At 39.4% G+C, this 25,319-nt stretch overlaps 2 protein-coding genes across 2 annotated transcripts in view; one reads left to right on the forward strand and one right to left on the reverse strand.

The window, feature by feature from the left end:
* The window catches only part of THSD7B (thrombospondin type 1 domain containing 7B), a 490,174-nt gene that overhangs the window by 30,624 nt on the left and 434,231 nt on the right, over window positions 1-25,319 (forward strand). The gene's annotated exons all lie outside the window — the stretch shown is intronic.
* CXCR4 (C-X-C motif chemokine receptor 4) lies at window positions 10,513-13,980 on the reverse strand. Its single transcript, XM_064435255.1, has 2 exons — window positions 13,715-13,980; window positions 10,513-12,115 (listed from the first exon to the last, which is right to left on the reverse strand). The coding sequence occupies exons 1-2, from the start codon at window positions 13,751-13,753 to the stop codon at window positions 11,054-11,056; spliced, it is 1,101 nt and encodes a 366-aa protein (XP_064291325.1). The 5' UTR covers window positions 13,754-13,980; the 3' UTR covers window positions 10,513-11,053.

Below are 25,319 nucleotides of genomic sequence, written 5' to 3' on the forward strand. Positions count from 1 at the left end.
CTCTTGGCACAGTTTCCTTGGATATAACTGCTATAGGCAGCCTTATTTGGAAGAAGATTATAACTTTTCAGTGGTGAGAATGGGCACAACCTTGCTTAGTTGCCTATAAACTACTCCTGTTCTATTGCAAAGTTGTAATAGAAATCATAAAACCCCCTGGTTCTCCACTGAGTGACCTCTAGAAGAAACACACTGCTATGGAGAGAAGGCTCTGCACTTTCATCAGAACATCAACTGTTACCCTTGCCTTATTTTATAAAAAAATACTACATTTTTTATCTAGCTGAGAAAACGGAAATACCTTTGTATAAGCAGTAGTCTTTGCTTCCTAAGGAATGTCAGGCAAAATTATTTCTTATTTTATAGCAGAATAACGAAACAGCTGGAGAAGCAGGTTTTAGATGGGTGCCAGCTCAAAAGTACAGCTATGGAGATAAATAAAATTGAAGTTTCCTATCAGAATAAGAGATTATGACCCAAAGTATAATCAGCTGGGTTTGTGGGCGTGTATCTGTGTGCTTGCACAAGATGTATTAAGAAGACAAACATATGTTTCCAGAAGTATGTTCTAACTTGAGGCCTTGCCTACAAAATTTACACTAGTGAAAAAAAATCTAGGAAGTTGTACTGGTGTAGTTTTCTGTAATATTGGCAGAGTCTCAGAAACAGTTTCAGAGAAGAGAAAAGTATTAACCTTTAGACTGTGAAATCCTTAAACTGTGAAAGCCATCCACTAAAAAGTTAAGAAAGCATAAAGCAGAACCTTGTTACTGCAAAGACAAAAGGGATCCACTCGAACATTCACTCTTGTGTGCTTTGTATAAGCACCATCCTCATCTCTAGGGAAGCAAAGGCTTAGAAGAATACAAATGCTGTATTCATGTTTATCTAATTAATTTATAGAGAGATTCCTAACTCAGCAGACAGTTTTTTATATATCAAAGTCAAAGGTCCTAACATATGTCAGCCTTCTTACACAGATGTTATACATTTGATATCTAATAAATAATTAAACATTAAATTCAGCAAAGCTACACAGAATATAGATTTGGCCTATTTAAAATTTGAAAACCGAAAATAATATAGATACCACAATGATGTTAATAAGGCAAAGTGAGATTGTTGACAAGGTTGGCTTTGGAGGCTATGTCAATTTATGTTAATTCAGTGCAAAATCAGGCTGGGATATTGAATACATTACCATTTTCCACTTTGTGTCCACTGACTTGTAAATCTTGAATTATTAGCTTTTATGTCTGATGGTTTTATCAATTCCCTATTTTAGATTGAAGCAGATCTTTCAAAAAAGTCAGAATAGCATAAGTTTTCTGTTTACGCCATCTTTTCAGCTACTTTAAATTAGCAATGAAGCTACTGTGTACTGTATATGAAGATACCTGCACTTCAGAAACAATAAGAGTGTGGCTGAAGTGTGGTTACACCAGCAGATATGAAATAATCTTTCATCCTTTCCAAGTCATAAACAATTAACTGTTTCTTTTCCATAAACTCAGGCTATCTATTGTAATGTAATGGAACAAATACAAAGCATCTGGAAAGAAAATAATTATAATTAAATTAGTCTTTCCAATTAGAGAAAATGGTGAGCCTTTCCCTTGATTTAGAGTTATAATAATCATTTGTAATCTGATTTAAAAGGGGCTTATGGTTGCATTCATAAAATTGGGAGACATTAGGATTGACATGACCTCTTAGGTATCTAGAGAAATTATAGGTCTACAGTGGTAAGAATATATCATTAAGTCCTGAACTGACAGCAATTTTTTATTTGTACTGACCTTTGGTTGGATTAAGTCCAGTCATCAGAAAATAATTCCATTTCAAGCAGCTGAGCATTATTATCAGGTTTCGCTGATTCAGGATTAAGTGTACCTCAGTGGCTGAGGAGCTCATTAGGATGAGCTGTCCGTTTGCTGGTGGAGTTTGTGAAATACTGAGGAGGAAAACACGATGGAGCTGTTTCTGTCTGGTGTGTGAATATCCTCTACAGCTCCGTTTTTAGGTGGTACAGAGTTTGTAGTGTTCTAGACTCCTCTTCCTGACAGCCAGACTACAACACATTTCTACAAATGATATGGACACGAATGCAACCATAAACCTAAAGAAGCCTTTGTGGGTTCTGAGTAGATCTGACAGCCAGACACCTCTTGCTGCTAACACACAGAACTGGATGGTGCCCATTGATAAGTAGATCTGCCTAACCCCGGCAGAAGTCATAAACAAAGCACTTTTTCAGAGGACAGTGCTTACTCCTATAGGTGCTATTTTAATCCTACACAAAACATTGAAGAGCAGGAGGAGGAGCCCTTTTACAAAAACAATGTCCCTTGTCAAGGGACATGGGGGCAAAAGCTCGGGTTTCCTTGCAGTCTGAGAGCCACTGTCTCTCGGGAGGTGCTTAATCACCATGCTGTTGTATTTGATGGGGTGCTTTTGTCTTGGGAGTCCTTTTGAAAATGTTGAACTTTGCATAAATAAATATTCACCAGGTCGGAGGGAGACTAATTCTATAGCCCAATGGTCAGGACAGCCGGGATGGATAAAGGGACAGGTAATCACAGCTGCTTCCCTGGCTGCATTGATATTACCTCGGCTAATATCACCCAACGGCACAAGTGGGCTCAGTCAGTGTCACCTCAGCAGCTCAATCCCATGTTGCAGTTCAGGAAGATGCACCTTCAATTTCCTCTCAGGACATGGCTTGTGGAGGGCACAATAGGCCCCAGTTTGGATGGCAACTGAAAGTATAAGCAAAGTGTATGCTACTAAGAACAGAGGATTTTAAAATGGATTCTGAAGAGATACAAAAACCTTTGTTCTCATTATTTAATTGTTACTGAAACTGGTGAATGAATTAATGACATCTCTTTCAAACACCTGGGTAGCAGAGTCAAATATCACAGACAAAGGATCTCGTATCCTTCATCTGTTACAGTTTTTACTACAGGTCACCACGAAGTGCTTAATGAGGGGGCAAAGTTTCTTAATACTTCCTCCACATTTGCTTGTAGGAAAAGAGCAGGAGTGAGTAGATTGAAGGATTCATGGCTCTGTTGACTGTTTATTTTCTGGGCTGAAGTATGATTAAACTATTGGAGTGATGAATACACTACACTGAATATTCATGCAGATGCCATGCTCTCCCCTTTATTGCAGAATATTAGGAGAGCCATATAGCTCCATACATTCAAACTGTACAATCTGAGCATATTTAGTCTGGCATCAACATGGCTGGACTGACTACATTTCAACTTAGTGAAACTAAGTTTGCCAGTGAAGCAGGGATCTAATGTTTTTTTCCTAAGCAGTTGTCATAACAAGAGGCAGCTGCTTTCCTTAGTTGATAGGTTAAGGAGAGAATCATAGCATAATACTCAAACTAAGTGCTTGGTTGTGTTTTTCGTTTTGTTTGGTTTTTTTGTTTGTTTGTTTGTTTGGGTTTTGTTGTTGTTGTTGTTGTTGTTGTTTTTGGGGTTTTTTTTGGTTTTTTTTGGTTAAATGGGAAAAGAACTGCTCTCTGCTTTTTAAGTACTCTGCTTTTTAAAATCACACTAATATCCACCTCATTGAAAAAGTCCCATGGACTCTGTATATATGAATGTAAAATTGTACTGTGTCTTAACCAATAGCTGCATTAAATCTGATAAGCAATATAGTCAAGAACACGATAGATCATTGAGATGTATTACAGATCTCTTTAGTTCAAAACACTGTTATTCAGGACCTCTTTCTTGAGCTTTGTTTCAGGGAAAAGTGTTCTGCAGGACCATGATTATGTAGTCAACAGGTAATGATATTTTACCTCAGGAGCAAATAGGGCTCAATTCCTTTAATGAGGGGCATCTGTTCTCTTCATATTTTTTCAACCTCTTGGCCCCTACCTGAGAACTAGTGTGTTTGTTTAACAGTTTGGCTGTTTGCTTAAGGAAGTTTTGACAAGATAACTAAACTGGTCTAACAGCTTGCTGGTCCCAAAAGCCGAGGTCCCACTTTTTTGCTCTCCTGACAGCTCCCAGGTGCATGAATCTGCCCTCAGTCTTGCAGTTGCTCTGATTTTTGACTTTTAGTGAGACAATTTGGTTCACTGTGCTGCCTGAGATCCATTCACTTCCTTCTGTTCATTTTCTGTGGCTGATGGGCTTTACAAAACAGGAGTCAAACTAAGAGCTTATTGCTGCTGAAAGAAAGAGTGAAAAAAGTTTCTTTCTTTGCTTAGCCATGTGTCTGATTACTTTTTCTTTCAATCTTTAGTGTAACCAGCCCTGTTTCTGAGCTAACTTCATTAAAATGGTATAAAATACTTTTTTAAAAAAATACTGTCTATTTAATCAATTAATTCTGTTCAAAATAAAGAGTGACTAATTCAATAGATAATGCACAGGAGGTGACAGGCTCTCAGGATTTAGAATCAGAGTATTGAAGATATCAAATGAAAGGATTAAAAGAGGCCGGGAGGGAGACTTCCTCTTCCCAAGAGAGGAAGTCAGCTTCAAATTCCTGTGAAACTCCAATCTTCAAGAGCAGAACTGATTTGCCAGGGAGTCACATGAGCAGAGGCTGAGGGGTCTGCATAGGTAAGAGTAAAGGAGAGAAGGAAGGGGACTGGGAAGTGTGAGACTCCTTTTGGTCCTGTTGATAGCAGATGAGCTCAGTTACCTTGTGTCAGTGCCCAGTTATTAGTGCCCAGTTCCGTGTGGGAAAGCTCTATTAGGGGATCACCTCAATGGAACTGGGGAGAAAGAGAGCAAGAAAAGCAGGGTGAGGCCATGACCTGAAAGGCCTTGGAAAGGAAGGTGGTGAACACTGAGGGGCAGGGGAGGACAGGAACTCTACATTTCTGTTGCTGTCAAATTAAATCTAACGTGAACCTTGCCCTTGTACAATAATCCCTTTTCTCCTTGTCTTCTTGTTAGACTCTTATCAATGCATTCCTGTACTGAGTTCCAGCAGTGACCTTAACACTTTTATGAGATGTAATTCCTCCCACAAAGAGCAGGAATAACAGATTTCAGACTCACAACGAACCTAATCTTGACAAGACACATCTATTGCTATCACAATAAAACATGTCTGTAAAAATGCCAGAATAGTTCTCTTGCTACCCACAGATTTTAGAGATGGAATTGATCTGTGGACACTGAGGCCCCAGTTTCATCTTCTACTAACAAGCATACCAACATTTTTCTCTTTGGTGAACTCATGCTCAGGCTTGGCAGAATCAGTGTTTTTAAACACATTTTAAATACTAAATAGTTTCCTAAAAAAAAAAAAAAAGAAAAGAAAAGGAAAAAACATTCCCCTAAGAGAGGCCAGTAATGAAATGGAGCAGCCATAAGAAAGATACAAGGAGTTGCGAAAGGAAATCTAAGGAAAGATGTTTTACTTGAACTTCTCGAATTTATTTTGTGTTATTCTGTTGAAGAGTGTAAGAAATTAGGATTATCACCAGTGATAATTATTGCTGTCTAGTCTCATTGTAGCTTGCAGAGTGCTGAATTCCTGGGCAGCTCATGTTCTTGAAGCTGTGCTGGTATCAGTGGTGACACTGACAGGCAGGTAAGGTCCCCCTCAGCCTTTCTTATCCAGATCCCACTCTGGAAGATCTGCCCCATTACCAAGTGCTGGATAGCAAAGAGCCAAGGAAGTAAACAAATGCGTGCTGGGATTGCACTTCCAAAAACTTGAGAGTAAAGCCAATCTTTCAGTTGAAATTTTTCATACAATATAGAAGTCATTTATCCTTCAGCTAAAGAAAAGCAGATGTTGGATTGGAAATACCCATGAGAAGACATAGAAACAGTTGTCAAAGCTGTAACTTTTTTATTTGAACAGTTTCTTTTTACTTTTTCTTGTTTGTCCTGGATATTTTGTGTAGTCTTAATAGAACAAAGCCATTAAAAATTCTATAAAAATATTTTTAAGAAAAAATTAAGTAGAATAGAAGCTGTGAAATAGCAAAAAAGTCCAAGTCAATACCAAACTAGAACAGAAGCCAAAGAACTCTTTGCAGTGTAACCCTTCAAAAATATGCATAATTACTAATTACAAACATTACTGTTTGTGTGGTGAGAATCTGATTTTTGACTTCTTGTGGTGTGAATTCTAAAGGACAAGGGTTATTTTAAATGTTGACCTATTTCCTTGAAACACTGTGGCACTGAAGACAAATTACTGCAAGACTGTTGATAGGTGGGTATGCAAAACTTGCAAGCCTTCAGTAAGAGAGAGCCATTTTGCTGAAAATTTATTTCTGTTGTGTTCAGCTTCCACCTGCTCCATACTGAAAGATTTGGCTTCTCGTACATCTCTGACTGCAAGTGAAATCAGCAACCTGTAATCTTCATTTGTAATTGATTTGGGCTGTAAGGTTGTACACTTTAGGAAGCATATTTCTTTAGATACCCTGCTGTCTCTGAATTCAGTTGGAATTTGTCACTGAAGCCATCTGTCCTTCCAAGAAAATAGTAGTTTTAATCAATACCTGCTACATGTGTAATGAACCCTGACTCCTCTGAAATCTGTCCTAGAGCCTGGATCACTTGTATCAGCAACTGAAAATGGTTCTTGGTAATCTACATCATTATATACCTGTAGATATATATATGTTACATATTTATAAATAAGCAAACACAAAATACATTTATAATCAGCTTCTAGTAAAGTATGTTATCAAAAACAATAAGAATAGCATTGTTTTATTGTATGTCCTGATAGAACTAGAATGGTGGGAAGATAGTAAGAGAATTGTTATTAAAACATTCTCTTCAAACTTCACCTATGGAAGATGAAAGATTTTCAGAGAAAATTAAAAGAATGACAGAAAAATTGTTGCCTAAAGAGAAATGATTTTAAGAAATCTGTGCCTTCTTTATAAGCAATAATCCCAGTACTCATGTAATTTCAATTGACATGTGATTTATGGCTGTGAAAAAGAGTCTGTATAGCTCTTTCAAAACATAAAGTGAGGGAGTGGCATCCTTTGAGCAAAAACCTCTGGGGCTCTATCTGCTTAAGTGTTTCCTAAGTTTCAGCACTATGAGAATATGAGAATACTCCATTGTTAGGGGATTTTGGAGGCATGCCTGGATCAAGGAAGTACTTCCTCGTCATGCTGTTTCCTTTCCCAAACAATGTAAAAAATGGCCTTTTCAACCAAACATCTAGAGGTGGTCACTTTGTACATTGTCCAACTAGAGCACAACCATTGCAAGATAAACCATTCACTTGCATGAATGGCTCCATGTTATTACTGCCACTTCCTTTTTATTTTCATGGTGATTTTGTTTTGATTTATGTATATGCATAGAAGTTCAAGCCCCTGTATAATGATTGTGTCATAAAACTGGCCAAGAAAGCAGCAAGTGGCACCCCTGCTCACTGCCCTCAGTGTACACTTGCTGGGGCAGCCTCTTTACACCCCTCAGCTTTTCACATACTCCTCTAATGTGGGCTGGGCACCACCTGACCAGACAGAGTAAAAACACACCTACAAATAATGGATTGCCACACAAATAATGGGTTACAGTGGCATTTTACTCCACTGCTTCAAGTGTTCTGACTTTACATCCAAACAACATGTTAGAGGAAGCAAAAGTAAGTTTGCATACACGTTCCATTCTTGGTTTAGCCAAAGGATTTTGAAGTAATCTCAGGCACTCAAAATGTGTGCATTAGAGTATTAGATGAATATCCATGTTTTAGTCCAGCATTGCTGTTAGCACATTGCAAAAATCATAATTTTTGCAGCAAAATACTTAGTGTCTGAATTCAGTGGAAAAAGTTTTTGTAAATACGTTATAAATCTTTCCAACTACCACATAACATTTTAAACTGGTTTGTAACCAATACTCAACAATTTGTAACCAAACTCACATTTGTTCTCTGTTCTGTGTCTTGAGTTGCATATTTAAAATTACTTGGACACAGCTATTTTATAACTTCAAGAAAGTGCTGAAACTATGCATTGTCTATATCTTGAAGAATGTCATGATTATTCTATGTGCTAGAGAGGAGTAATTTGGAAAAAGACTTGGAAAGCCCCTTTGAAAACTTTGGCAAATTCTTGGTCTGTGTGGACTTGCCCAGTGTATAAATCACAAAATTAGGTTCATCTGCCTTGGTCTCTGAATTTACACTTTGAAAAACTCATTTACCGGGACCACTTTTGCTTCACAAAGATCTAAAAAGTCACCGCCTCAATAAAAAATTAGCCTAAAGGTGATTTTGTTTTGAAATTTAACAAATTAATATTTTTTACCAACATGGTATATTTGGAATAGCTCAGTGGATTTAAGAGAAATTTGCCTTATTTTCTCTGACTTACTCATAGGTAAAAAGACAGAACTGGATTAATAATTTCTTGCTATGTTTCATGACAGCTTCATCCAATTTGCAAATATTTGCTCTGTAAGCAGTACAAATATATATCCATATTTATAGATATATGAAGTTATTTAGGAATAAATACATGTGGCTTTTGACTCATTTTTCTTGCTGAAGCAAAACCCCAAAGAATTTGCCACTCCTTTTCAAGACAGTCTTCTGTCCATAGGTTCATTAATTCTACTGAGAACAATGCCAGTTTTATAAAAATCATCTCTCTGGGTCATGGGTTTAAGTTTTTTTAAATTTTGCTAATTAATTTTCTACACAAATTCTTTCTGTTGTTTGTTTAGTGTCCTTTTAGTGGTCTTTGGCAGTAACATGACTGGTGAGTTTATTCTCTCTTGCACCCTCTTTCCTGTTAACTCTGCTTGAGGTAGCAGTTGGTCGACTGAAGTGTAATGGGATAATCTAAGTTAATGCTGGGGGCTCTAAACATTTCCTCAACAAATAAGCAGCAGTGTGTTGATAGCCTGTAAGTATTTTATAAGTGCAATTAAATCACAGTGATTGATTGGGCTGGGGTGAAAATCAGAATCATTTAGAACAGCAAATTCTTCACAGGGAAACCCTCACTAAATTAAGAAAACACACAAACCAACAACAAAAATAAACCATTTAAGGAGTTCTGCTCCTATACCATGTTTTCTTCATTTTTCAGCCCTGTTTAGGAGGAACAACTTGATCAAAGTGAGACCTTTTGTTTCTTGAGAAGACATCTTTTCTGCTGTTAATTTATGTTGAGAGAAAACACACATTAGAGTTAACTGATCTAGAAGTTTAGTTGCTAAAAGTGGGGGAAGAAATCTGTGTCCTTTTCATTTTATCTCACTTTTCTCTCCCTTTGCCTGGCTCCAGGTTACAAAATCTTGCACTTTTGTAGTACTTGTTGGATTCCTCATAGAACACATTCAATTCACTAAATTGCTGGAAAATTACCTATTTTCTGCCAGGTTTTGTGCTTGTTCAGCATTGAATCAGCTCAACACAGAATCAGATGATTACTACTGTCATTGCAGGGGAAGGAGTGCAGGATGCAGCCAAGGTTGCAGCCTCCTCACTGGAGAGAAGGGAAGTTGAAACAGAAAGGTCATGTATTTATGAAAATATCTAATATTAAATATGGAATTTAATGTATAGTTTAGCATAGTGGTACTGGCTCCACAAAATCACTAGGGTGCTATACCTGTGACAAATTTAGTAATACCCCTGCAGTATCTATGTTGCCTGTTTCAGTTGTGAGTAGGAACTAGTAGATATGAGTTATTTTTTGCTTTTTTTTCCACTTCTAGGTTGTTTTTTATATGCAAGTAACAGTTTTGTTTGTTTTGTTAATGTAAGTACAAATACTCTCAATGGCTCTGTTCTCTTGGGTATCCATTACTTCTGAATGCATTCTACTAATGTGAAGACATGACTAACTAGCTAATTAAGATTTCAGCACTAATTATTGGTAATCCTATAGTCTGGCTGATTCCTACTGAAAATATTTTCAAGAACTAGCACACATTCTGTGTTTTTAAAAGGAATGTGAAGATTTGAATATTACTTTAAGAAAATCTGAATGTAGACAGGATAGGGAAAGCTCCATAGAGGAAAAGCACTTACCTTTTTCAGAGCAGATACACTTTAATAGAGTAACTTTATTTCCAGTCAGAAATGGCTTTGATTCAGCTACATTTGATTAGTATTAACTGGTGAAACTAAATTTAGAACCACAGCAAAGGCAGAAGAAATGAAAGGATTGACTTAGTACACAGGGCATAAAGGTTAGGCACTTGCAGTAATCTGAGTTTGACTACTGAGACTGTAAACTGCAGCAATTGCTTAAACACATTGGTTTTCATTTGTAGATATTTTGCCTCAAAGTTCTCTTAGTGACAGTTCAAGTAATTTCAAACATAATGTTTACTGGAGCAAATGTATTCCAGTGAAAAAAACATATGACAAGGGACTCAGAGGTGTCAACTGAATAATCAGTATGTACTGAAACTCATTTTCCTGCTTTTCACAAGACCTGCAATTTTCTAAGACATTATTGTGTATTTAGAATTGTAAATAAAGGCACTGAGAAAAATTCAACCAGAAATGAAAATACCACTCAAAATAACTTTTTTTCATATACTTTTATTTTACCTTGAACAGAAAATTTTGCAAACCATCAATTACTGAGAATGGAGGGGAAAACCCTAGCATGTAACAGAGGAGGCTTTGGTTATAAGTGCCATTTCTACAGCAGAGTTAAGCTATTGTAAACCAAACATCTTGTAGTAAGGTAAAAATATCCAGGCAAACTTTTAAGAATAACAGCAACACCAAAAACATTTACATATAAACAACAGAGAAATATTTTCTAAACTTTTAACAGTCACTTTGCTACAATCCAAAGTGTTTAGTTCACATATCTATACATACAGTCACTAAAACTTTTGTGAACCAACCACTTGTCCACAGGACCTGCCTAGACAGTTTGTCATCAATACCAAAGGTTTTTTTTATATAAATAAGTCAATTAAACTTCACAGAGACTAAAAGAAACAATATAAAATTCCAGCTGTAAATAAATCTGTACATTATGGTCAGTCTTATTTGTCTGAAATCTTGCGCAGCTTTAAAGTGTCTCTTTATAAAATGATGGCAAGGAGCAGTGTTAGCTGGAATGGAAACTTGAAGACTCAGACTCTGTAGAAACAGAAGAATGTCCGGCACGTTTGCCTTTTGAAAGAATCTTGAGGCTTGATCCTCTGCTAACTGATGTCAAGGCATTTTGAGCTGATGTTTTGAACTTGGCACCCAAGAAGGCGTACAGAATTGGATTCAGGCAGCAGTGGAAGAACGCCAGGGCTTCCGTGATGGAGATCCATTTGTGCACTATGGTCTCCAAGCTGCAGCGGTGTCTGATGACTCCCAGCAAGATGAAGGTGTCGATGCTGATGCCGATGTAATATGGCAGCCAGCAGGCAAAGAAGGCCAGGATGAGGATAACCGTGGTCTTCAAGGCTTTGCGCTTCTGGTGGCCTTTGGAGTGTGACAGCTTGGATATGATAATGCAGTAGCAAGTCAGAATTATTAGACCAGGCAAGACAAGTCCTACCAAGATATGCTGGAATCTGAACGAGATGAGCCAGTTTTCGTGAGGGTACATGCGATCACAGAGGTACTTTCCTTCAACTTCACTGGTACTGGCGAAGATTAAATCTGGCACTGTCAGAAGCACAGCTGGCAGCCACACACCTACATACACCACCTTCTCAGCCAACAGCTTTCGTGGGCGCTGGCTGTTGGTGGCGTGGACTATTGCCAGGTAACGATCTAAACTTATGAAGGCCAAAATCAAGACACTGCTATAGAGGTTGACTGTGTAAATGACATGGACTGCCTTGCACAGAACATTCCCGAAGTACCAGCCAATGGCTGCATCCACAGACCAGAATGGCAAGGTGATGACAAAGAGGAGGTCAGCCACAGAGAGGTGCAGCCTGTATTTATCAGTCATGCTTCTCTGCTTCTTCTGGTAGCCCATAACAATAATAACCAATCCATTGCCAATTATTCCGGTTAGGAAGATGATGGAGTAGATTGTTGGCAAGAAGATCCGGTTGAAATCTGCATTCTCATGTTGATAGCATGGCTCTTTATAGTCTCCATAGTCACCCGAACCAATCTCATCTGTGCCATTTTCAGAAAGTTCAATTAATAACCCAGAGGACAGCTAAAAAAAAAAGAAAGAATATTAAATTAGATATTAATTTATCTGCAAAAACTTATTCTATATGACAATTTATGTGAAGGGTTGCTTGAACAGTCTCCACTGTCACAAATGGGCAAACATTTTGAAAACCCAATGGGAAAATACAATGTTTACATACACATATATAAAATACACAGCAAATAAGAATAACTTAAAAAACTTCCTTTGTCTTTCTCTGCGGAGTTAGATCTTGCTACGGGCAGGGCATGCAGGAGCAAAGAAAGATAATGGCTAGTCCCAAAAATATCGTTGGTTCCGGACACTTCAGTGCTCTTATCACATGGACACTACAAACGGGAGAGCCCAGAAAGTGCCAGATGCAAGAGGTCTGTCCACACAGAGCATGACCTATCACATTTAACTTCTACAATAGAGAGCTATAAAAAATTACTTAGAAATGCTGCTGCGCCAAAGTCCCTTCTCATTAAGAGGATGGGGTCAAGGAGAAATAGAGAAGGTACCCTCGGCTGATGTAATAAAGGATAAATAATAGCAAGAATTCCCTGCTGAGAAGCAATTGACAGCTCAACACACTCAGACAAGGAAAAAAACCCCAAAGCCCGTAAAGAAAGAAAGAAAGAGAGAGAGAGGTGACCTTAATCAGGGGAACTCAAAGCCCGTGAAGGGTCACCACGATGGTCCACGTTCCCTCCCTTTGTTCCCCACCCTCTGCGGTTGCGGGGCCGGGGTGAGCGCGGCCGGCGCGGGACTGCAGCCAGACGGACCAAGCGAGCATAGCGGTGGAAAAAGGAAGCGAAATTTGGTGAGGGCATGAAAGCGCGTCAGGAAACCACCAACGGTTTTGGCCACGGCGCTAAAAGCAAAGGTGGCGGGAGAGTGCCATCTGGCAATGTGCAATTCCTCAGGTTTTCAGATGTTTTGTTGTCATGCCCTGTGTCCCACGGACCCCCGAGCTCCGCGCAGGGCGCGCCCGAGAGACCCGCGGCGCTTCACACGCGGAGGCACCGGCTCCACGCGGGCATTAACTGCGGCCCTAAGTTGGGACTGGGCAGAGATCTCCCTTTTGCTCCCAACTGCTCTCCAAACCCCGGCAGAGGAGCTGCCCCCGGAAGACTGGGTTCCCGCCTCGTTTCGCTCGGGCAGCGGGCGGGACGGCCGGGCGCTGCCGCCGCTCCCGGTCCCGCCGGCAGCCCGAGGTCTGGGCGCGCACCGGGGCAACGGGATACCATGCCCTGGAGTCAGACCGCTCCAAACTTCCTCGCCTCTTCCCCTCTCATAATTGCTGTAGCGCTGATTGCTCTGCCGGCGTTTTTCAGTCCGCAAAGGTAGCACATGTCACTCGAACTGACGGGCGAGCAGCAGAGCCCCAGAGAAGGAGCGGAGTGCTGCAGCTGGAATTTGCAGTGGCTGCAACTATGCAAAGGTCCGAAGCGCTGCAGGCAGAAGCAGCAGCGGCCGGGGCTCAGAGGGGAGCCCTGCCCGTTCGCGCCCCGCAGACCCCTCCGCTGTCCCGACCCCGCCGCCCGCAGCCTCCGCCGAGGGCACCTTTGTTTGCAAACAGCGCGCACATGGGCAGCCGGCCGCGCTCCCGGCACTTACATCCATGCCGTCGAGGCTGCTGTCCATGCTCAGAGCCATCGCACGGCTCCGCGCTCTCAGGCTGTTGCCGCTGTCGCACCGCGCCTCTCGCAGTGACACCACTCGCCGCTGCTCCAAACACGCCCCGACTCTTCTGGCAGGACGCGCCGCTTTATAAAGTCCCGGGCTGCCCCCCCGCCCCCGGGGCAGCCGCGTCTGGCTCCTCCCCGGCGATGTCGCCGCGCTCTCGGGCTCCGGGCGGGCGCCTCGGGCCGCTCTTTGTCTGCCGCCCCGGGCATGGGAATTGCACTTGCCCGGCGCGCCCGCGGGGGCCACGTTCCTCACGGGGGCATTTGCCGCCTTCTGATTGATGCGTTCATACAAGCGGGCTTTTGAATTTCCCCTCAAGAGCATTCTTTGAAGTGTGTTGTAGAGCCCGGGGTTGCCATGGGTACCCCAGGCGGGCTCCGAATGAAGTCACTGGTCCAGGAGTCGTGTGGAGGAGGAAGAGCAGGGGTCCTGTACGCCATTCAAAATACTGGCAACTCTGTCCTCAAAGTTGTCTCTTGCTCTCTGCTGAGGAGAGGCAGGAAGTAAGGGCTGGTCCCTATCGAGGGATAAGAGGTTCTACAAACTTTTCAAGGTTTGCGAGGTGAGCGGGCTGCAGGTTGCCCTCAGAACTCCTCTGGCACCTGTGGGTTTGGGTGAGAAGTTGGATGATGATCTGTTTCATGTAGCTGGATAATATTTAAAAAACCCAACAAACACACAACCAAACAACCACCCAAACAAACACACAACCAAACAAAACCCCAAAAACAACCATCCCCCACACACACACAGACAAAAAAAAACCCCACCAAACCAAACCAAAACACCCCTGCACACACATACACAAACCCGCCAAAACCGAAAAAGCCAAAAAGCTGCAACAAATAAACCCCCAAACCCTGAAATTATATATGTAGAATATACATAGCAATCATAGGACAGGTTTGCAAGAGAAAATCAAGCCAAATATAGAGACAAACAAAACAGAATGATTGATTTCCTCTACAGCTATCTCTGGGGTCTCAGTACTGTTAATATTCATGCAGGCAAATTAATTTGCAGAAAGATTTTGATTAGCAGAGTGTGTCATATGTGTGTCCCCCCTCAATTTCACGACTCATAACAAAAAGTTATAGTGAGTAACTATATTGGGAATAATTCATTGAGTTACATAGATTTACTCTTTACACTTGATTTTTGTAGTGGAAAGAAGAAGAATGGAGATAATATTCTTTATGTAATAACAATGTTCTCAAATTACCCCAGTAGCCTCAAGGGATGATAAAAGTGAAAGTTTGACCAAAGTTTTGTTCTGAAATGCCCCTATGATCAGTTTACTGCGAGTTAGTTAAAACACCAGTTTCAAATGCAAATATTTTTTTCAAGTATTTGACAAGAGTTACTATCTTACTCTTCTTCTAACAGCTCTAGAACTCTTTCTCACCCCCTACAGTGAGTATGAATTTGGTTATGATTAATAACCAAATAATGTTTATCTTTAAAAACATGGTATGTAAGGTATGACCCATAATGTGACTGTGAACTTTCACTGCACTGTACTTTGATAGTAATTCATATTTTGTTAGCAGGTCTGGAATATCACATACAAGTTGCATTAAAAGCAAACTGTGATTGATTATTATTCAGGAATTACCAGTCTTCAGAAAATTGAGTATCTACTTTGTGTTTATATCCAGAAAAATCTGAGGAATACTACACTAGAATTCTATAAAAATAAAAGATCTTCTCTTGAGTCTTCATAATTAGATATTAACCCTAAGCTTATGATACCATAAATCTTCTTTAAGAACAAATGTGATAAAATTGTAATTATTGCTATTCATTACTTATTTTCCATAAAATCCGTGATATGTTCAATACTTTTTAGACACAAAAACAGGAAGACACATTCCCCAAGTCGTCACAGAATGTGCAGTACAACATTAGATGTCCAGGCAGATAAATGAGCAGATGAGGGATTTTTGTATACAAATGAGTAGGATCATGTCTAAATAATCATCTTTCACTCTTTCACTTATGGGGGATGCCCAGCTCATAGCACCATCAATTGCCATGCAGTTTCCAGCAGGGATATGGTGCTGGAAAGGCTCTCCACCCTGCTAAACATGCAAACCTGTGAACCGGATTTTCAGAAATACGCATATTGAACAGGTTCTAAAAAACTAATCAGGACACAGAACTGCACACAGGGGAGGTGAGCTTTAAGGAAAAATTGGTTTCTACCTTTCCAGAAATTCATTTGGGTGACAGATGTGTTTTTTTGAGAAGTACTCTCATCTTGGAGGGGCATAGATGATTAAACATTGCTCCTTCTCTAAGTGTGCAGGGCAGGGCATTAAAGTATGCTCATAGTGCAGGTGAGTTGTGGCAATGGCTGCAGATGAGGAAAAGATATATAATAATATTATAATATAATATATCATAGTATAAGTATGTGATGTCTAGAGCTGTTTGACAAGTTTGAGAGTTGCTCTTCATTGGGGTGGGTAGCATGGAGTGCATTGACATGTGGGGAGGGATGCACAGAACTGTGAGTTTAGTTTCAGCCCAAGCAGACAAATGTCCCCACAGCTCCATTTTACCTTACAGATAGGCCTATAACAGCAAAATATATGATGTAGAAATTGATTATGTTAATTAGTGGGATATGGGACAATCACCCAGTTATTTGTGTTCATAGATAGCCTAAGAAATTTGGAACTGAGGAATGGTTCACTGGATTAGCCCTGAAGCATGCTGAGTGAAAGGAAATTTGGGGATGATACCGATCTGATGAGATGTTACTGAGGCTTGTTTGGATGAAGGTCCTCTAAAACTGTCATTCACACTGCTGCTTTGTTATCTATGATCTCTTTTGTTTCCCCTATCAGAAAATCCACGTGAAAACTTCCTTTGTTGCACAGAGGACCATCCAGGGCAAGTTAATGATTTCCAAAGTGATAAAAGAGGGGAGCTGTTTCTGCAGAGCATGTAATTCTGCGTCAGCTACAAATCTTCTTGAGACAGAGCTAGCAAATAGCAATTTCCAAGCTTATGTTTTGCATTACATGTTTTCCTGGTCACAGAATTACTGTGAAAATCAGACACTTCCTAACCCACGTAATTCATGTTTTTACTGCTGAACACACACCTTCTAAGAATCGAAATCCTACATGTTCTTACACCGTTAGAGTAAGAGTACAATTCCTTAGGTTGTTAATCATTAACTATTTTCTTCTAAAAAGAGACATAAGTGATGGTCATGTAAGAGCAGAGTAGTTACTCACACACCTTTCTAATGGTAAAAATACTCTTTTGATTCAGCATCCACAGGAGTAGAAAAATAAATTGCATTTTATTTAACCATGATCCTATGTGAAATGATTTACTTAATCTGAAGGCTTCACAAATGCCTTTAACAAAGTAAACTTTTAGCTAATAAAACTTTGATGGACAATTTCCTGTGGGCAACACCTAAAACAAAGGAGGTCCAATCCCTGGATTATGGAATATATGAATACCACCATGTATTACATTGGTGTATTAATAAATAGTTTGTTATTTTTGTAGCATTAATGGAGCTATACTTTCAGGACAGGTAGAAGTTTGTATCATAAAAACACATAACCAGCCATATGGCTGAAATGACTGCACTATAGTACAGGGAGTGAAAAATTTTCAAATATTCACTGATTTTCTCTGTGCATGCCAATTCCTGTACTGGAAGGCTTCTGGCAGTAGAGTGTCATCTGAAAAATTAACAGAAAATGTGCTCAAAGAGTTGCAAGACATCAACTTTGAGTAGTGGATTTTTTCTATTCTAAAAAGTATTCCAGGGAACCGATGCTGTGGATTTGCCTCTAGATGAAAAGCAGTTTCCTGATAAAACTCAGAAGTTTATTACAATACACTGGATTGACTTAATGACAAATGGATCTTCAAGTGGTCTGAAGTTGTATACATAGAGAGGAAAAGGATATACTCTCCCTTTTCCATCTGATCTTTCTGTTGAAGTGGGAAAGGTATCAATCTTACGCCTGTTAGAATGGTTACAAGCGGTTTGCTGGGGTTGGGTTTCAGTTAATGGCTTTCTTTGCTCTTGGTTCTCAAAGCTCCCTTTCTCCATTTCTTCCATCCTGTGCTGCAGTGGAAAAAGCCTACCAACTGTTATCCTGCTCCTGGAAGGAAAGTGCCCCGTTTATGGGCAGGGTGCCACCTACACTTGCTAATTCGAAAGCACAAAGACTAAATAAAACCTGTGAAGGAGCAGGACATATCTTTCAATTAGTAGCATGTTACATTGCCACAGAAATGAGTCCCTGTCTGAAAGGAATGATACTTAAATATCAAAACAAAATTATAGGAAAACCCTTAACATCAATATAAGAAAACAAAAGTGTTATCAGCACAAATCCCACATTTCTCTCTGTTTCCTTGCTTTTAACAAGGACAATTTATATTGTTTCCTTTAAGTATTGCCACAAGGCCAATATGTCTAAAGTCAGCACAGAAAAGTCAGCAGAAAAAAGAAAGAAGTTCTATCCTCTAAAAAGAATCATAGTGACTCTTGTGTTTTAATCCCACCTCCATCTGTGGCCTGCAGCAAATCACTTAACCCTCTGACTGTGTTCAGCCAACTGTAAAATGGGGATAACAATACCTACTTACCTACCTCAGAGGAGACTTGTAGGGATTAATTGGTTGATGTTTGCAAGGCACTTTGAAGACAGAAAGTGCTTAATTTAGAGCCTGTTGAAATTATTGGTGACACTGATCAGCTAGAATTCAAAGGGGACCAAACTCATTAAGGTTCTGATCTTCCTCCATTTGGCTGTTTATGAGTTAGCAAATCTCACTGCATGCGGACAGTTTATTGTTTGTTTGGAAGCAGAGTAGACTAAAAAGATGCTTTGAACAACTTTGTTAATCCTTTTAAAAAACATGTCATCATTTGCATATCACTGGAGCTGAAGGGTTTATCTTTGATGATTCTATAGCAGAACACTTCTGGAGACATGTTGAAGTGGCTTTTTTTTCCAGAACTGTGGTCAGATCAAAATTATGAAAACAAAATAAAGCCTCCCTAATTATATATAAATAGTTTCTTTCCTATAACCAGACAGGATTTTGGCTTCCAGAGAGTTTAGATAGATTTCTGTTTAGCTATGAGATGTGTTTCTTATAATATTCTTTTATGCTGTAAAGTTTCATTAGAAACTCACTCCAGTTCAATTTGGATTACTAAAGATGGGATTTGTTTCTGGGGATCCATGCTAAGAGCATACTATATCTTAAGAGCATATGGATAAATTAGAAAACATGTCCAGCTATTCATGCATACATGAATATTTGCCAAATGTCATGATTTCTTGTAGATAGCTTCAGAAACACAGTTGTATCTGGGACTGGCCACTGCTGCTCCTGCCTGTGGAAACAGGACTCAGCTACTTGGAAATGAATAAACTGAACAGGGGCCCTGAGCAGCCTGCTCTGGCTTGGAATCCACAACGTTCCTTCCAACCTGAATTATCCTGAATTATTCTATGATTGAAAATACTTCCATCAGACCATGTCCTCATGCCTCTGCTACTAGCAGTGCCCAGAGTTATCTGGATCAAAACAAATCCCTTTATGTTTAATTATATTAAACCCATTTGCTCTACACAATAGAAATGGCATTTTGATGTTGAGTTTCCGCCCTGACAGTTTTTGATCAATCTTTTGTTGAAATGGTGTCTGTGGAATTGTGTGCTTGGGACGTAGTAAGATATGCTAGCATGTGTCATGTTTTCTTTATAATTTTCACACGTTTTTTCTACTTCTTTTCTTTGGATGCCATAGTAGGCATTTATTTTCCACACGTTGTGAGCTTCTGAGCTTGTTGAAATAATTTACTTACCTCATTTGCCCACTTGTCTACAAAGTGGCGCTGAAAGCAGAGCAGGAGCAACCACTCTTCCTGTTTAGCTCAGTTTGGCATCTGAAGCTCACAAATGTTTTAGTTTTATTGCATCAGCTTTGAAGTAAAGTCTGTACATGTGGATGCTGAATGTCAGCTCAGATACTTGTTTTGGAATCCTGGATTTCTGGTTCAGCAAGTAGGAGGTTGCTCAAATTTAGTAATGAGCATTCTCATAGTTTCTTTCTTTTGGATCTCTCCTCCCACTGTTTCCCTGAAAATTCACTTTAGAATTCGAAAATTCCAAACACTTTTCTTTTCTTAGTATTAGAAACCAGGTTTGCCATATGCAATTGAGATATGTGCAAGAGTGATACTGAGCTTATATTTTTGAGTCAGTCCTTGCTCCTTAGGTAATATTAGCATTAGCTCAGTAACTGGGATGTCTGTTGAAACATGACCAAACATTTCTCAATCAAAAATCTCTATTAGATGATGACAATTTTTTGGTCCTGCTGCCAAGCCCTCTGTCTACAGAACTTGGCAAAATACCATGAGTAAATACCCATATACAGCCTGTTCTATGCATTTATTTAGCCAAATACAAGGATGTAGATGGAGAGCTGTAGGAATATTTATGGCAGGTACTTTCCTTTCTTTGTTCATTAATTGCCAGTGAAATGAGCATGATATTATACACTCCTTATTTTGAGCTGATTTATCATGAATAGTGATATTTGTTCTTGCTGGTCAGAAAATTTAGTAGGTAGGATTTGAGGCCTAAACTTTGTAAATAATCACTAAAATCACATACTAGGATTTCTCTTCAATCATTAAGTGACAAACCTTTTGAAAGGAAGAGATCTGCTTGAAGATCTGCTTGAAGAAATTATTGGTGTGTTGAACCTATTTCTGTGGTTTAATGGGGAGGTAAATCAAATTTTCAAGGTATCTCTTACCACATAAAGAGTCACATGACACAAAGAGCTTATCTCTTACAACTGAACTTGCTAAACTTTCATCCTGCTGGTTTAGATTAATTTTTAGGAAGTAGAACAGGCAATTTTAGACAAACTTTATGCTGAACCAGGCGTCATCTACATGATTTCCATAATGGCTGGAACAAAGACTGTACAAACATCATGGTGTGTGCTCTGGATGATTCTACAGAAAAGTGACAGCATGCTAGTGCCTGATCCAGGTCAGATCCATAGGGATTTGGGAATTCAGCAACAAAATGAGGAACTGTGGGGCCCTCACCTCTACAGGAGGAGTTGAGGCAGAATCCTTAAGGGGCATGAAGAATAGAAGATGAGCACCCTAGAAAATAAAGAGCATAAAAAATCTTTTCCTGGCTTTTCCTTTTGCATAAGGATAGCCACATTTGACTTGTACATGGACCTTAAGGTGAAAAAGCTCTTCTGCCAAGGAGAGGAGAAGTCTCCATCTGAACTCAGATCAGTTCTTTTTCCACTGTCTCACCTGATTATTGCACACATCACAGAAGCATCTAGAAGCTGAGTTGTGATGAATATATTTGGTCATGTGTGCACAGTTGTTCACGCTTCAATATGCCTAGCTATGCATCAGGCCACACAGAAAAAACCATCTTCCCCAAACCTGCATATAAACAGAGAACAGGTGAGTGTCAGGGGAGGAGAAAGGGAAAGCACATCCAAACAAACTGTCTCTGTGTTTAGGTTTCTTATCACCCCCAAGCTACACCTGAACACATGAACTGGGAACTGTAGGAACTCCAATGCTTTAAAGTGATGGTTCTAATTTAGCTTAATTTACACTTCAAATCTTTTCCATCTAAAACTGTAGTCTACAATCCTGTTCCTTCATTCATGAGTGCAGTACAATTGGATATGGGAAGAAAAATTTTAGCCCTAAATACTCAATTTATAGATGAATTTGCTATCTAGGAGTTTGCCATTATTTTAAGTGATGGTTCTATATTTCTGAGGTTATTTTTCAGTAGTGAGTGAATATTGTGAAAAACATACAAGAGGGGAATTCTAAAAATACTCCTAGGTTACAGTTTGTGTTCAGGACTGTCTGTACCAAATTATAGTAGATTTTTTTTTTTAACGTATAAAAACAGGAAGAAGCCTTGCTTCTTCTGAGGACCCTGACAAATGTTTCTACCTGGCTCTTTCTAGAAAGATCTCTTCAAGTGCCAAGCAGGGGTCACTGTAACCATGGATACTTATACTCCATTTTCCCCTGGTTTTCTGTGAAAAACTTGGTAGGATGCCCAGTTTAAACCACATTTTGTGTTAGGTAATCATAGGCTCAGTCTGTTCTTAGGCATTGTGGTTTTAAGTTTTCAACGGTTTTTCTGTGGTTTGAAAGCTCTGTTTTTTATTCCCTCTTCTTTTCTAAGCAAAGAAGATGTTAAAGCAAAGTTGCTTGATAACACTTATTCCACCAAAATAATATATTTTGGGAAGATTTGATTGCTGTGTGGTTTAAAACTGAAAACCACTCAGAAACCACTTAAGCATCATATTCAGTGCAAAATATCTAACATTTTTCTGCATCTGGAAAGAGACTGCTCAATTTCTTGAACTTGTCAACATGCACCTAGGAATTAAGAAAGACTTGATCTGTTTTCAGCATGTGTCTTACAAGTCAGTCATAGAAAGATTTCTAAATGCATTTTAATGAAAAGTAGAATACTTATGATGTAGCCTGTCAGTCCTCCTTTGCTGCTTTGATATAGACCTTCAAAGGATCTGAGGGTGGTAGGAGTGGTGTCATCCAGCTGAGGGAAGAAACTAATTATAGATTTTTCTCACCTTTTGAAAACATTGGAGGTGTTGAATAGGTGGACAAAGGCAAGGATTCCCAATATGAATGAGAATGAATGAATATATGGAAATGGAAGCCACTCTGCTGGATGTGAAAACAAAGAAGGTCAGATCCTCTCAAGAAGAGTCCTGTCAGCTCCATCAGATTCTGAAAGGACTGTGTTAAGCCTTGAAATGGTTAGTTTTTAATAATCTGTCAAAACCAGGACAAAGTTATGTGACTACTGACTGCAGATGCACAGCCTACATCTGAAAAGAATAACAGGGGTTGCTATTGCTTTAGTTGTCTGACTGGAGTGCCAAGCTTTAGAACAATCTCTGGTAGGAAGAATATTTTAAAATGTGGAAATGATTTGAAACTAGAGCAAAAAGAAAGTTGAGTTTATAAAGGTATATTGTAGTAGGACTACTTAATAGTTTTTATTGATAATTACTTCTCTAGGCAAATAAAATACAGTAGGTTTCACTTTTCTGGACCTTAGTAAATAATTTCACAGGGTGCTCTTTATGTGCTGACAATTAATGGAGCTAGACTGGGAATTAATACAATGTATCTACTATAAAGGAAGACATTTATAAAGGAAAATAACAGTGATGACACTGAAGGGAACCAGTAGGCTGTTGGAAGGCAACCTTCAAGGTTCATGGGTGGAACAATGGTTACTCTATTTTGTGTTAGCTTTGGAACAAAAAGTAGTTAACTCCTGAAATTCACTGCTAGTGGAAAAGGAGGTGCCACTGCTGAAATTTGGATATCCTCAGACCTGGCAGAAGTGGGAACACACAAAGAGAAGAGCCAGTTGCAGGATGAGTCTGAATTTCTCCTGCACACTGGGAAAGCTGCATTGCTCCTTGAATGCATCAAGTAGGGTACGCTGAAGGGAGAAGGAAGTACTGAGGGGAGAAAGTGCTGTTGCTGCCAAACAGAGCACTGAAAAGGTGTTTTCTGAAATATTTTTTACAATTCTTAACAAGAAAAATGAATTCAAATGGAATAGGTGCAGAGAAGGGTGGTTGGGGTGAAGTGTAGAATGGAGAGCTGCTCCTCCAAGAACAGGCTGAAAGAGCTTCCTTTCATCAGTTCACAAAAGGGATGTTGAAAGGGACAATGAAGCAGGATACCAGGCACCTGGAAAAGAAAAGAAATACTGGGACCACTATTGGCACACAAATGACTGGATGCAATACCGTGGTGAATACAAACTGTAAATGTATGAACAAGTTGTTAACTCTCAGAGGAATGAGCTTTAGGAACAATTTCCCCATAAAAGAGAGGATTTTAACCAATTGCCTGCTTTGACAGATTTGCTGGGATTGTTGGTCCTAGATCAGTCCCATTATCCTAAGTTCTGATCTGAAATTCTGTTTCTTTGATAGCTACAATGTCTGTGAAATTTAAAATATCACATACCTGATGATCACAGATTAGAAGCATTTGTGTAGCTTTTATACTATGCATTTTTATTAAATTCAAAACTTTCTTTTGGTTCTTCGGAGCTGTTAGGGTAGCAAGGTCAGTTTTACATGTGATGCAAAGAGCTGCTGAGGAAGTATCCTTCTGGCCCCTAAAGACAAAGTAGTATTGAATAGTTCCTAACATCCTGACCTTGTTCTAAGGGAGAAGCGATTTTCAGCCACAGATTTTAGTGTCCAGGCTATGCCAGAGTTGGTGAACAAATATCTGTTGACCAATATAATAACTACTGCTGGTGTCAAGTGTATTTGTACCTTGCAAATATGTATCTTAGGGTAAAATCAGTCATGTTCTGTACTGCTGCTTATCACAAGAACTCAACCAGAATCATTGATTCAGTAATTTCTGACTGATTGTGTGAGAACTGCTGTGGTAGAGAAGATTCCAGAAAGGCAAGTGTTTGTCTTTGAATAAAAGTCAAATACAAACATTTCAAATCTTACGAACAAAGAAACACAAGAGCCTTTCCATCATCTGTCTTACTGCCAGTGGAAGGTGGTTTCCTCTAGGAGAGGTAGAAATCAAAGGCAAGAAAAGGCAAGTAAAAGGAAAATGTAAACATGCAGAGCCAGAATCTCGAGGTCAGGAGGAGGCCAGTGCCTGACATGGTAAAAGCAAGGTTTAATTGTGTTCTCAGACTTTGATTTTTAAATTAGTACCCAGCTAAGGGAAAGGCTGCACTCTAAACAGCAAATACTTTGTGTGTATTGTGTTAGATATTAGGAAGTACAACCACAATAGCAAATCATTGCAAAGTTGGTTTTGTTAATTATTGTAGCTTGGATGCTACCAGAATATATCTTTAAATTTTAAATACTCTGTAGAATTTGAATGCTCATTTGTGTCTGTTCTTATAAATTGGATGTACACAATGAAATAGAAGTAATGTAATATAGAACAACACCTTGTCTCTACTTCTAGATAATATCCAGTTGAATACAAAACAAAACTTGTGCAGCTTCTTGCACCCCAGTCAGGGACAGATGGACAAGAAATGGCAGTGAGTGTTTAACTGGCCTCATGCCCAGTCTTTAATGTAAAGTCTCTGAAAAGGCTCTTAGTTCTGGGTAACAAAACACTGGCAAGTCTGCCTGTGATTCTTTGTAATATTCATGACACAGAAACCACTTCCTATCCAGGTAAATTCCATCTCAGAGAGATAACTCTGAGCAGGGACCACAGAATAAAAACTAAAATACAGTAAACTTCATGGTAAGAGATAAAAGGAAAACATGTGGAAATAATTCTACAATGTAATACATGTACACTCATCGCAGAACAGCTTGTCCAACTCAAAATATGAAGTAAGAGGAGGAATATCAGCTCAATCATTTACTTGCAAGTGCTGGTGCCATAGGTGTGATCTCCCCAGCAGCCAGACTGACT

The sequence above is a fragment of the Passer domesticus genome, chromosome 10 (genome assembly GCF_036417665.1).
Source record: "Passer domesticus isolate bPasDom1 chromosome 10, bPasDom1.hap1, whole genome shotgun sequence".
Taxonomy (NCBI): Eukaryota; Metazoa; Chordata; class Aves; order Passeriformes; family Passeridae; genus Passer; species Passer domesticus.